General features: G+C 42.8%; 1 protein-coding gene across 2 annotated transcripts in view; it reads right to left on the reverse strand.

Annotated features, from left to right (window-relative positions):
* MPZL1 (myelin protein zero like 1) overlaps positions 1–13195 on the reverse strand; it is an 83340-nt gene that overhangs the window by 5279 nt on the left and 64866 nt on the right. Inside the window, exons 4-6 of one of the 2 annotated variants that reach the window (XM_040229947.1) lie at positions 12755–12887; positions 10209–10311; positions 19–158 (exon numbers count right to left, since the gene is read on the reverse strand). In XM_040229947.1, the coding sequence (XP_040085881.1) occupies positions 19–158; positions 10209–10311; positions 12755–12887 (376 nt within the window). The remainder of the gene's footprint in view (positions 1–18; positions 159–10208; positions 10312–12754; positions 12888–13195) is intronic. The other variant, XM_040229948.1, reaches the window with a different exon arrangement.

Here is a 13195-nt window from a genome sequence, read left to right on the forward strand (position 1 = left end):
ATTAATTTGAAAACCAACTTTATTTTTGGCTGTGTTGAGTCTTCATCGCCACGAGCAGGCTTCTTCGAGCTGCAGTGAGCAGGGGCTGTTCGATGGCTGCGGGGAGCGGGATTCTCTCTGTGGTGCTCCTCTAGGTGCGTGGGTCCCAGTGGTCGCGGCTGGTGGGCACTAGAGCGCAGGCTCAGCAGTCGTGCCACAAGCGCTTAGCTACTCTGTGGTATGTGGGATCTTCTCGGACCAGGGATTGAACCTGTGTCCCTTGTACTAGAAAGCGGTTTCTTAACCACTGGACCACCAGGCAAGTCCAAGAGCCCTAATTTGGTTCTGGTGTTCACTCCCTTCACTCAAGTAATTTGACTCCACCCTCTCCTGCCCCCGGGGGCTTCCCTTGTGCCTCAGCTGGTAAAGAATCTGCCTGCCATGCGGGAGCCCTAGGTTCACTCTCTGGGTTCAATCCCTGGGTTTGTGAAGATCCCCTGGAAAAGGGAAAGGCTACCCACTCCAGTATTCTTGCCTGGAGAATTCCATGGACTGTGTCCATTGGGTTGCAAAGAGTCAACCAGGACCGAGCGACTTTCACTTTCACCTCTCCTGCCCCCAGGGGTGAAGTCAGTTATAACTGCTGCCCCCTCGCACAAGACTGGCAAGAGGCATCAGCATGTGACCCACTCTGGCCAAGGGAACTAGGAGAAGTTTGCTGGGGGGCTTCTGGTAATTCTCCTTCATAATAAAAACCACCTGGGAGGAGATTCAGCTTTTCCTACAAGTGCCTTTTTTCATGAGCTGCCTCAAAGCATGGCAGTCATTTTGAGGCTGAGGGAAGGAGCCTGAGAACAATGTGCCCAGAGGATGAAAGAATAAGATGGGAAGAACTTGCGTCTTAAGGACGCTCCTGGACTACTGCACTAATGGACACAGAGGTTCCCTGCTTTGGGGTCTCTTGTGAGTTAGCAAATCTCTTACTGTTAAAGGTATTTTTAGTCAGGTCTTCTGTTACTAATCTTCCAATTAGAACAAAAATACTGGCCGAAGACAGATGAGTAATATAGCACAATTAATGCCCTGCCTGGCTAGTATGTTTTCATCTTTTGTAAATTTCCTTCCTGGAGCACTAGTATTGTTTCTCTTTTGATAAAATAACATGGAGTTATTTATTCACTCACATAGTAATGACTAATACTATTAGACTCTCAGATGATGCCTGCAGGTAGAAAAGGGAAGGTTTTGCTGATCAAGGAACATGTCCTGATAGAACCATTGGAAGAAAGTACTAAGGGATAGTTTTCAAATATTCCTGTCACGTGTCCATTTCACATATCTGATGCAGTACGTGGGCAGTGACTGCCTCAACCTGTCCTCATAAGGCACAGTACTCCGTGTTTGCTTGTATGTGTGTGTGTGAGTCGCTCAGTCGTGTCTGACTCTTTGCAACCCCATGGACTGAAGCCTCCCAGGCTCCTCTGTCCATGTAATCCTCCAGGCAAGAACACTGGAGTCGGCAGCCAGTCCCTTCTCAGGGGATCTTCCCAACCCAGGGATTGAACCCAGGTGTCCTGTATTGCAGGTGGATTCTCTACTGTCTGAGCCACCAGGGAAGCCCGCAGGGTACCATGAACCCTTATAATTAGCAAAGGAAAAATGAGAAGGTCTTTAGACGTCAACTTGCCCTAACCCATTATTTAATAAGAAGGTGTTTAGACATCAACTTGCCCTGACCCATTATTTCAAAGATTAAGGGAACAAATCCTGAAGTTAAATAATTCCCTGCAAGTTTACACCATTAGCTGGACCCAAGAGTCAATACTGGTCTGTAACACATGACTAACCCTTAATACACTAAGATGTCTATCTAATAAATATGAAGATTTCCTCAAGGTTGTTTGTTAGGATGTACATATAAAAAAATTCTCCATATCATGGAAAAGCTTGAAGATGATCCCAACAACCCAGGAGCCTCTGAGGGTCTGTAGGGCAGGGACCAGATGATAATCATCCCTGTGTTTCCCGCGTTCAGCTAACATTGCATATATGCTAAGCGCTTAGATGTGTGTGGAAGTGATGCCTACAATGGAAAGATCAGGTTGTCAAAACAACTGCTACGTTTGGTTATGCTCAATTTATAAAAAGTATTTAATCTCATAAATTCCCTAATAAGATCAACATATTAGGTCAAGCCAGTTTTCTCCAAACAGAAACCTTTTCTGCTTCAGTCTGAACAAGTGGAAGATAGAATATCAAAAGGATTCTGGTGAGAACCACTTCCATAAACTCCTCTGGTGCTCAGACAGAGAGGCGTTCCTGTCACACACAGTGAGGGTGCCACGTGATGGTGAGTAAGAGCACACACGAGTGTCACCTGAGGCCCTCTGGTGCTTAGGAATTCTGTGGAGTATTTGAAGCAAATGTTTTAACCCCAGGATAGCAGCCCTTGTTTTAAGGTGACCACTGAATGAAAACCTAAACAAAACAAAAACTGGAAGATAAATCTGCAAGGAAATCACAGTTCCAAGTCTCATGTTGACTGGCAAAGGCTTTATAAATTCCAGAATCAGGTTAAGGCAGAAAATATATTTAACAAGTTGTACAACTGTAAAATAAGATACATTATTACTTGATTAAAAATAACCAAGTAAGACAAAGGCTACTCCAGGTAATGTCACTTAACAGAAACCCTGATTTGCAACATGTTCAGCATTATGCAAACCAAGAACTTCCAGATGTCCAGGCTGGGTTTAGAAAAAGAAGAGAAACTAGAGGTCAAATTGCCAACATTCACTGGATTATAGAGAAAGCAAGGGAATTTCAGAAAACAACTATCTCTGTTTCATCAATTATGCTAAAGCCTTTGACTGTGTGGATCATGACAAACTGTGGAAAGCTCTCAGAGATGGGAGTATCAGACCATCTTACATGTCTCCTGAGAAGCCTGCATGCGGGTCAAGAAGCAACAGTTAGAACCCTGTATGGAACAACTGACTGGTTCAAGATCGAGAAAGGGGTCCGACAGGGCTGTCTGCGGCCACCCTGTCTGTTTAACACATGTCTGTTTAGCACATCATGAGAAATGCCAGGCTGGGTGAGTTACAAGGCAGAATCAAGATAGGCAGGAGAAAGATCAACAATCTCAGATATGCGGATGATACCACTAATGGCAGAAAGGGAAGAGGAACTAGAGAGCCTCTTGATGAGGGTGAAGGAAGAGAGTGAAAGAGCTGGCTGAAGACTAAATATTAAAAACACTAAGATCATTGCATCTGGCCCCATCCCCACGAATTGCAGCACACCAGGCCTCCCTGTCCATCACCATCTCCCGGAGGTCACTCAAACTCACGTCCATCGAGTCAGTGATGCCATCCAGCCATCTCATCCTCTGTAGTCCTTTTCCTCCTGTCCCCAATCCCTCCCAGCATCAGAGTCTTTTCCAATGAGTCAACTCTTCGCATGGGGTGGCCAAAGTACTGGAGTTTCAGCTTTAGCATCGTTCCTTCCAAAGAAATCCCAGGGCTGATCTCCTTTAGAATGGACTGGTTGGATCTCCTTGCAGTCCAAGGGACTCTCAAGCATCTTCTCCAACACCACAGTTCAAAAGCATCAATTCTTCAGCGCTCAGCTTTCTTCACAGTCCAACTCTCACATCCATACGTGACCACAGGAAAAACCATAGCCTTGACTAGATGGACCTTTTATGGCAAAATCATGTCTCTGCTTTTCAATATGCTATCTAGGTTGGTCATAACTTTCCTTCCAAGGAGTAAGCATCTTTTAATTTCATGGCTGCAGTCACCATCTGCAGTGATTTTGGAGCCCCCCAAAATAAAGTCTGACACTGTTTCCACTGTTTCCCCATTTATTTCCCATGAAGTGATGGGACCAGATGCCGTGATCTTTGTTTTCTTAATGTTGAGCTTTAAGCCAACCTTTTCACTCTCCTCTTTCACTCTCATCAAGAGGCTTTTTAGCTCCTCTTCACTTTCTGCCATAAGGGTGGTGTCATCTGCATATCTGAGGTTATCGATATTTCTCCCGGCAATCTTGATTCCAGCTTGTGCTTCTTCCAGTCCAGCGTTTCCCATTACTGCATGGCAAATAGAAGGGGAAAAGGTGGAAGTAGTGACAGATTTCCTCTTCTCGGGCTCCAAAATCACTGCAGATGCTGACTGCAGCCATGAAATCAGAAAATGATTGCTTCCTGGCAGGAAAGCAATAACAAACCTAGACAGTGTGTTGAAAAGCAGAGACATTACTCTGTGGACAAAGGTCTGTATAGTCAAGGCTATGGTCTTCCCAGTGGTCATATATGGTTGTGAGAGCTGGACCACAAAAAAGGCAGCACATCAAAGAATTGATGCCTTCAAACTGTGGTGCTGGAGAAGATTCCTGAAAGATTCCCTTGGACATCAAGGAGATCAAACCAGTCAATCTTAAGGGAGATCAGCCCTGAATATTCACTGGAAGGACTGACACTGAAGCTGAAGCTCCAGTATTTTGGTCATCTGATGCACACAGATGACTCACCGGAAAAGTCCCTGATGCTGGGAAAGACTGAGGGCAGAAGGAGAGAAGGGCCTCAGAGGATGAGACGGCTGGATGGCATCACCAGTGCAATGAACTTGAATTTGGGCAAACTCTGGGATATGGTGATGGACAGGGAGGCCTGATGTGCTGCAGTCCACGGGGTCACCAAGAGTTAGACACAACTGGGCAGCTGAACAGCAACAACGAGAGAGAAGAGGCTTTCGGGGACCTGCACTGAGCACAGAGAAAATAACCCAGGAACCAAACTGTGGGGAGCACTGGGGCTCTCCTCTCAAAACCGACCTGAGGTCTGACTGCAAACACTGAAAAAAGATAGTACAGATTGACACGGTGTGTGAACTGCTTCCCACTAACCTCCAGAAAATGCCAGAGTCAGGACTGGGCAGAACCCCAGGAGCTTACTCACAAGAGAGCTGAGCCTGGCTCTGACTCATGGACAGCAGGCACAGCAGGGTGGGGTCTGGATGCTGGAAACAGGGCAGCCAAGGAATGGCAGCCACTCCAGTCTTCCTGCCTGGAGGATCCCATGGACAGGGGAGCCCGGTGGGCTACAGGCTATGGCCTTGCAAAGAGTCGGGCACCACTGAGCGACTAACACTTTCATTTTTAAGTCCACTTAATGAGTGCCTTCACAGTGAACAGACAACCCAGGATCATTGGGCATTTGTGGAAAGTTTCTAACATGACAAAAATTATAAGAGAAAAAAGGGAATTCAAAGGAAACAATAACAGAAGAAAACATTTTTTTAAAAATCATATAAAACAAGAAAAAATTATACAGAGAGATAAGACAATGTATTCATGAAAACAAGTATGCGCTATTAGAATCTGAGATTAAGTAATAGTTCTTGAAAATTAAGAGGAAGATAACAGAAATTAAATATTTAATAAAAGTTGGAAGATAAAGTTGTAGAAATTTTCTAGAAGAAAACTGCAAAACAGCAAAAATAAGAAAGAACTGCTCTAGGAAATGATCCAATTCTTAACAGGAATTTCCAAAACAGAGAATAAGAAAATGGAGGAGGAAAGTTTCCAGAGAATAATGGAAGACAATATCCTAACTGAAGGACATACCTTCCAGATTGAAAAGAGTCCACTGAGTAGCCATTATAATGTATGGAAAAAATCCCACAATTTTATAAAATTTCAGAACACAAGGGATAAAAAAAGACTCTAAGAGAAGGAAAATAAAACTGGCCGTACACAAAGGAGGAGGCATCAGGACAGTATCAACTTCTTGGCGTTGGAAGCTAGAAAAATCAGCAATGCCTCAAAATGCTGAAGGAAAATGATTTCCAATCTGGAATCCTACCCAACCAGATTCTCAGTCAAGCTTGAGGGAGGAGAATAAAAACAATTTCAGACCTGCTGAAGACAAACATATTATTTTACAGTTTTGGAGGTCGAAAGTTTGAGATGGGTTTCACTGGGCTGAATCAAGGCATCAGTAAAGCTGCTTTCCTCCTAGGGGCTCCAGGGACAATTTGCTTCCTTGCTTTCCCCAGCTTATGGGAGCTGCTTGCATTCCATGGCTTGTGACCCCTTCCTTCATCTTCAAAGCCAGCAGAATAGTCTTCAAATCTCTGGCCCGGACCCTCCTGCTTCCCTCTGCTAAGGACCCTTCTGATTACATCTGGCCCACATGGATAATCCAGGAAAATCTCCCCATCTCAAGATCCGTAAGGTAACGTCTTGACATGTAATGTATCATATCCCACAGGTTCCAGGGATTAGGATGGATTTGGAGGTCATTATTTTGTTTAGCATACAAAGCCTCAACATTCGTATCTGCTGTACATCCTTTCTCAAGAAGTTACGGAGGATATGTTCTACCACACTATGGGAATAAAGTAAAAAGGTGAGGATCTGAGGTCCGACAGAAGCAAGAGAAAGAAAATTTCTTGGGAGGGGAGACCCAGGCTGCTCCTACCCAGCAGCCTAAAGCACAGCAAAGCCAGAAGATTTCAACAGGCATGTCTCCATGAACAAAATGAAACCCACAGGATATCTGACGTGTCTGAATGTGCTCAGAGGTTTTTGCCTGGAGAATTTTGAGATGGAGTGCATTAATAGATAAGCACTTAGAAAACTAAGCAGATAAAAACCAAAGTAAAGAGCTCTATGACAAACAAAATAAAATTGTACAAAAAACCAAATGTATGCAGTACAACAGTGACAAAAACAGGTATATGTAACAGTGAAAAATAACACCTAACCACATATCCATACTGGGAAGAAGCATGTGGCCGTGTATATACTTGAAAGTATATGCTGGGAAGAAGGGCTTGAAGGGAGGGGCTAAATTCAGTAATAAGGTTGCTCAGAAATATGATGATAAATATCAGGGAAAAAATGGCAAAGAGAGAAACTTCCCTGGTGATACAGTGGATAAAAATCCCCCTGCTAATGTAGAGAACACAAGTTCGAGCCCTGATCAGGGTAGATTCCACATGCCACAGAGCAAGCGAGCCCAACTGCTGAGGCTACATGCTGCGAATACTGAAGCCCATGCGCGCTACAGCCTGTGCTCTGCAACAAAGGAAGCCACCGAATAAGCAGCCCCGGCACCATAACACAGAGCAGCCCCTGCTTAAAACAGCCACAGCTAGAGAAAGCCCACGGGCCGCAACAAAGATCCAGCACAACCAAAAAAAAAAAAAGAGTAAATAAAAATTTTTAAATAGCTACAAGAATGGAAAGTGTTTGGCTACTATTTTTTAAAATTTCTTTTTACTTCCCTTTCCTTCTCAGGAAGGAAATCAGGTTGCTTAATATTGTCTACTAGCTTACTACTGTAGTTCTGTTCATGTCTCCCAGTTTTTCTTTCATGCTTTGTTTTGGTTAGTTTCAATTGCTTCTTCAAGTTTACTGAATTTTTCTTCCATAGTGTCTAATCTGTCATTTATGCCATCCAATGTTTTTTTCATTTCTAGAAGTTTCTTCCATTTTGGTCTTTTTTATATTTCTATTTCTCTCCGTAGTATGTTAAGGTTTCCCTTACAACCTTAAGTTTATTTTTAAGATTTATAATATTTATTTTAAGGTCCTGAATTCTATGAATTCTATCACCTATGTCACTTCTGGGTTTGCTCCTATTGATTGACTTTTCTCTTGACTATATGTTTTATATTCCCTCTTCTTCGTATGCTTGGTAAGTTTTGACTGATGTCAGACATTGTGAATTTCTTTTTTTTTAAACACCAAAAACCTCTGTATTGGGGTAGGTTTCCCAGGTGGTGCTAGTGGCAAAGAACCCACCTGCCAATGCAGGGGACATAAGAGATGCAGGTTTGATCCCTGGATTGGGAAGGTCCCCTGGAGGAGGGCATCTAAACCCACTCCAATATTCCTGCCTAGAGAATCCCATGGACAGAGGAGCCTGATGGGCTACAGTCCGTAGGGTTGCAAAGAGTCAGACATGACTGACTGAAGGGGTTGTAGCACATACACACAGCCAGTCAGACATTGGGAATTTTTCGGTGGCAGGTGTTGGATTTTGTTTTTTGGTGTTTGTCCTTTTAAAAACTTGAAGCATAGTTAATTTACAATACTGTGTTAGTTTCAAGTGTACAGCAAAGTGATTCAGCTATACACACACACACACACATACTTTTTTGTACACACACACATATATATATATACACTTCTTTAGATGCTTGGATTTTGCTATATTGTTGTAAAGACTGGATTTTGTGTTGGCGTGCACCTACTTTTAGATTAGTTTGATTCTTTAAATGCTTCCTTTTTATGGTGGGTCCATAGCATCCATAATCTGGTACTGATTTAGCCCTACTACCAAGGTGCTAATTTAGTCCCATTAGCCCGATGGCTCAGTGGTAAAGAATCTGCTGCCAATGCGAGAGACACGGGTTCAATCCCTGGGTCGGGAAGATTCCCTGGAGAAGGAAGTGACAACCCACTCCAGTATTTTATTTTTTTCCCTACTCCAGTATTCTTGCCTTGGAAATCCCATGGACAGAGGAGCCTAGAGGGCTATAGTCCGTGGCATCACAAAGAGTTGGATGCAACTTGTGCAGCTAAGGTGTGACCATTCTGAGAACTCCAACCAATACCCTGTACATAATGAGCTCTCTCCACTCTGCGTTTGACAACACAAACTATTTCCGGTCCTGCGTAAGTTTCAGGGCACTGCACAACCTGCTTGCTTTCCAGGCGGTTCTTCCTCTGGCCACTAGGACGTGTCGCCCACGCATCTACAAATCTGTATTTAGCAAAGGCTCAAGGGGACCCAATCCAGATCCCGACGCGTCTTCTCTCTACACTCTTTCTTCTTCTCTGGTGTGGTGCCTCGTAAATCCTAGCCACCCTGGCCTCCCCAGCTCAGTGGGACAGCTGAGCCGTTTCTGTCTCCCCTCAGTACCGCAGTCTGGAAGATGCCTGAGGAAGCTGGGATGATCACGGGGCTGCCCTTTATTCCTGTCTCTCAGGAATCATGGTACTGAACAGCCTGTTTCCCAGTGTAGAGAATTCTTTCTTTCTTCCCCTACCCCCAGTTTGTTTTCAATAGAACAACTTCTACAGCATTTCAAGGGCAGAAGAAAAAGTTTCCAGGGCTTCTTTAGGTATAATGTCTACCTGCAACTTTAATGCCTTTATTCACAACCTTATTCCTATTCACAATCCAAATTGGTGAATTAGGTATCTGAGGCATACTATGTAAACTGAGAGAGAGAGGGACAGAAAGACACACAGATAAAAGAATGAGAGAGATGAACAGACAGACTAGGAATAAGTAAGGTCCTGATGCTGTGAAAGAATATACGCTGCCTAGAAATCTAAGTTTCGAGCCCCAATTCTGTCGCTAACTGCTCTGTGCTTTTAATAATTTAACATCACAGCGCCTCCGTGTCCTTACCACATACGACAACTGCAGACTAAGACTATGGGGTAATTCTTCCACAAAACACTGTTATCCTTTTCTTTACTTCCTCTTAAATCTAGCCAGCCCACTACACCCTTAATCCCTCCTCCTCAGAGCAAAGTTATAACTGGCCACATTCCTTCTAACACTTTCTATCCCAGAAGAACAGAATCAGTACTAAGCTCTGGAATTTCTGCCATGCCACAATCATAGTTACATCAGCATGAACAGAACACAATACTAACCACAATGCTACATTCCATGCTAGTTCCAAATAAAAGTTATTTCTTCTCCGTACTTTCTAGAAAAAGCAGAAACCAGACTTTCCTTGTTCATCAAGCCTACTAATTATTCAAGTAACTGCTTACTTTCTATTTCTTCTAAAGAATTCATACAAAATAACTTTTCTGGTTTATTATCAATACCAAAATCAACTTACTCCTGTGAATTTCATGGCTTAAGGTACACCTCAAAATAGAATCTAGTTCATTAGCTTTAATTCTTTGAGCAACTAGGGAAGAAGTGTTTACATCTGACAGTCATCTCCTAATTTTCTTGAGCCAATCTGTTAGTGGCGGTTTGGTGGAAACCTTTACTCAAGTCAGATTCTTTTCCACATACTTTCTTGTGTTCCTCCTAAACCAACCCCTATGTTCTTCTCTGCTTCTCTTGCTCTGTCTTTCTGTTTCACTCTCTCGCAGCTTAGTATTATTCTTTTCTGCATCCCAGAACACGGCACAGCACCAAACTGCAGAGCACGGTAAGTGGACAGACCGCAATCAGCTGTTACCTGGTGAGATCCAGAAGGCAGGCTCTTTACTAGACCCTCTGTGTCGGAGGGAGACTTCCGTGAAACCTGCTTAACTGGTGACACATTCTCTGATGTATTGCAGCTGATAAGTTGGCAATTTGGAGAACAAATGTAAAAAAAAAAAATAATTAAAATGGAAACATAAAATATAGAAATGCAAGTGATGACAAGAGGAAGTAGCAGATATATAAAAACAAAACTCAACAAAACAATGAGTATCAAAACAATCACATTTCTTGAAACTAATTTTTATCCCTGACTAATTCTTCCAAGCCAGTGATGATACTCCAGGGGAGGCTAAGAAACCAATGTGGGATGACCACCTTGCCCCAGTTTACAACAATGATACGTGCTGAATGGGATTCTGGCTATAATATACATTTACCCTTTGGCTGCTTTGGGTTTTTCCCCTGCTATCAATCCTGCTTTGGCATACAGGTTTAAAGGAGCAAGCCATACCTTCTTGATAGCAATTCGCTTTTGTGATCATCAAAGGCAAACCTCTTCTGAATGTGCTTCCAAAATGACAGATACAGATCCAGGCTTGTAGTCTTGGCTCATCTCACACCTTTGATTCCCTGGGTCCCCATTGTTTGTTTCCCCACCAATTCCGCAACCAAACCAAAGAAAATCCAGGAAGTCACGGATCATAAGAAACTGTGGAATGCCACATCACATGGGCTGAACTTTTTCAGGGGCACAGGGGGTTTTCAACAGCAAGGCCTATCTCATAAGTAAACCAGGGAGAATTGATGCCAAGAGGTAACTCATTACAGATTCCTTGATGGGATGTGTTTTCAGCAGAGCTAAAATCCTTTATGATGTACTTTTTAAAAATCTTAGAAGTATGGAGAGAATCACTTAAAGTGTCGTTATTAAGATCAAATCATACAAAGCATTCTGCAAACTGTGCTTTCTCTGAACCAGGAGGCTATACAGCCCAAACCAAAATGGTTTGAGTATTCTAACACAAAGAGGGTCTAACTCAGTAATAATACAATTCAAGTATTAAAAAAAAACTAACACACACACACACAGGCATCTTACATGAAGAACATATATGTTCAGATGACCATAAAACCTGACAACCCAATTTCATTGGGATGGTACACTCAACATGTTTCTAATACAGACAGAGGACATATTTGTGGACAAACCATGATAGCTGTTGGGTTAGCTCAGAGATAGATGGTTAGTTGTCAACAAGGGAGATGGGCTGAGTACACACACAGGAGTATTAACAGCAACAGCCAGTGTGATTGGTTACCATGTGTCTAGTGGGAGTGGAAGAGGAGACCCAGCCCTGTTATAGTCCCAATGTGTCGTCTATGTCAGCTTTTCTTAAGAAGTGGAAGATAAGCAGGATCTGATCTTGGCACACCCAGGTAGAAAAGGCAGGGGAGGAGGGAAAAAAAACAAGTAAGAAGAATAGCAGCATTCATGATGCCATGCAAGATTCTAAGGCACACTTTTCAGTGCTTTCATTAACCCAAAAGCATGAACGAAGATTGGCATGTCACCACCCGGATTAGTTTCATGTTGAAAACCAATATTCTGGTTAAATTTCATCATAAATTACTCACCATGCAAGGGAGCGAGTACAGTCAGCAAACAGAAACATTCCAAGCAAGTGATATCTGAATTTGAACACTCAAACTCCTTAAAACACAGCACTCCTAAAAAGTAAAGCAGCAGAACCCAAAGAAAGAGGTCCTACCATCCACCAGCCAAGGAGTTCAGGGCATGCAACCCTCTCAGATCACAGTCCCTTCGTGCACTTGGGACGCAGCCCGTGCTCCATCAGCTGAAACCCAGCTTCACTCTCAGTCTTACCACACAAGTTCTACAGAGCTTATATGGGCTAGCTGTCCAGCTGGAGTGGCAAAAAGAGAGGGTCCTTCAGTTAGACACGCATCCTCTGCTCAAATGTGTTATCTTTGAGAAGCCACAAGCAAAAAGAAAGTCTACTTTTCTTTACTGCTGGAATATTTTGGTGTTCAACTCTTATTATCCCCCTTGGATGAGTCTAGCCATGCATTCAAGAACAAGTCATGAACTACTTGTAAATCTACAAACAGGAAAAGTCCTGCATCATCACATCACGTACCAGCACACTCTCCCCAGGCATTGTTATGATTATTACATTTACCTAATTGAAAAGAAGAGCCTTGTAAGATTATTACCAAGAGATCAAATTAAACTCATACTGGAGCAAGAGATCTGTGGCTTAATAATACTAATCTCAGAGTGGAAGGTACTCAGAGAGCACAGACTACAGAGCAGTCCACTTCACCAAACCTAAGAAAGAAACTGAAACAGGTATTAGCATCACATTCCACGTTTAATGGCAGTCCCTTGATCCCTGCTCGCCCACACAAAACACCTTCTAAGGAGACAGCTCAGTTCCGACATGAAAGTTAACAGCAGCTAATTCTTCACCATTCTTTTTCCATACAACATATAGAAGTTTTCACAAATTTTGACTCCTTCCCTCCAACTTTCCCCTCGAAAGCAGAGCTTCTTACCCAGTGTAATCCCGTTTAGAGTTTCTCCTTCTATAGAGGACAGCCAGAATCATGGTGATAAGCAGAGTGAGACCTAGGACCACGGCAGTAACTATACCCACCACTACCCAAATTGGAAATGCGGGCAAAATCTCTGGAGAGAAAAAACAACAAAATACGTTTAAGGTACATCGCTATAGAGAGAAGCAATGAAATCATATTAAGTTAATAAACAAGTGTCTTCATTTTACAATTACCACACACTCTTTTATTATCCAAATTATGATATTCTAATACCTAACTGGTGACATATGAACATTAACTGATAAAGAATGAGCTTCAGAACTCAACACATTTATATATATATATAAAATCCCTCTCAATGCTCTAATTCAAAGAAAAGCTGGGTATGTGAATTTACCTCAATCTATTCTCCAACAAAGCAGACTTTGTCTCAAAATG

The sequence above is a fragment of the Oryx dammah genome, unplaced genomic scaffold (assembly GCF_014754425.2).
Source record: "Oryx dammah isolate SB20612 unplaced genomic scaffold, SCBI_Odam_1.1 HiC_scaffold_28, whole genome shotgun sequence".
NCBI classification, from domain to species: Eukaryota; Metazoa; Chordata; class Mammalia; order Artiodactyla; family Bovidae; genus Oryx; species Oryx dammah.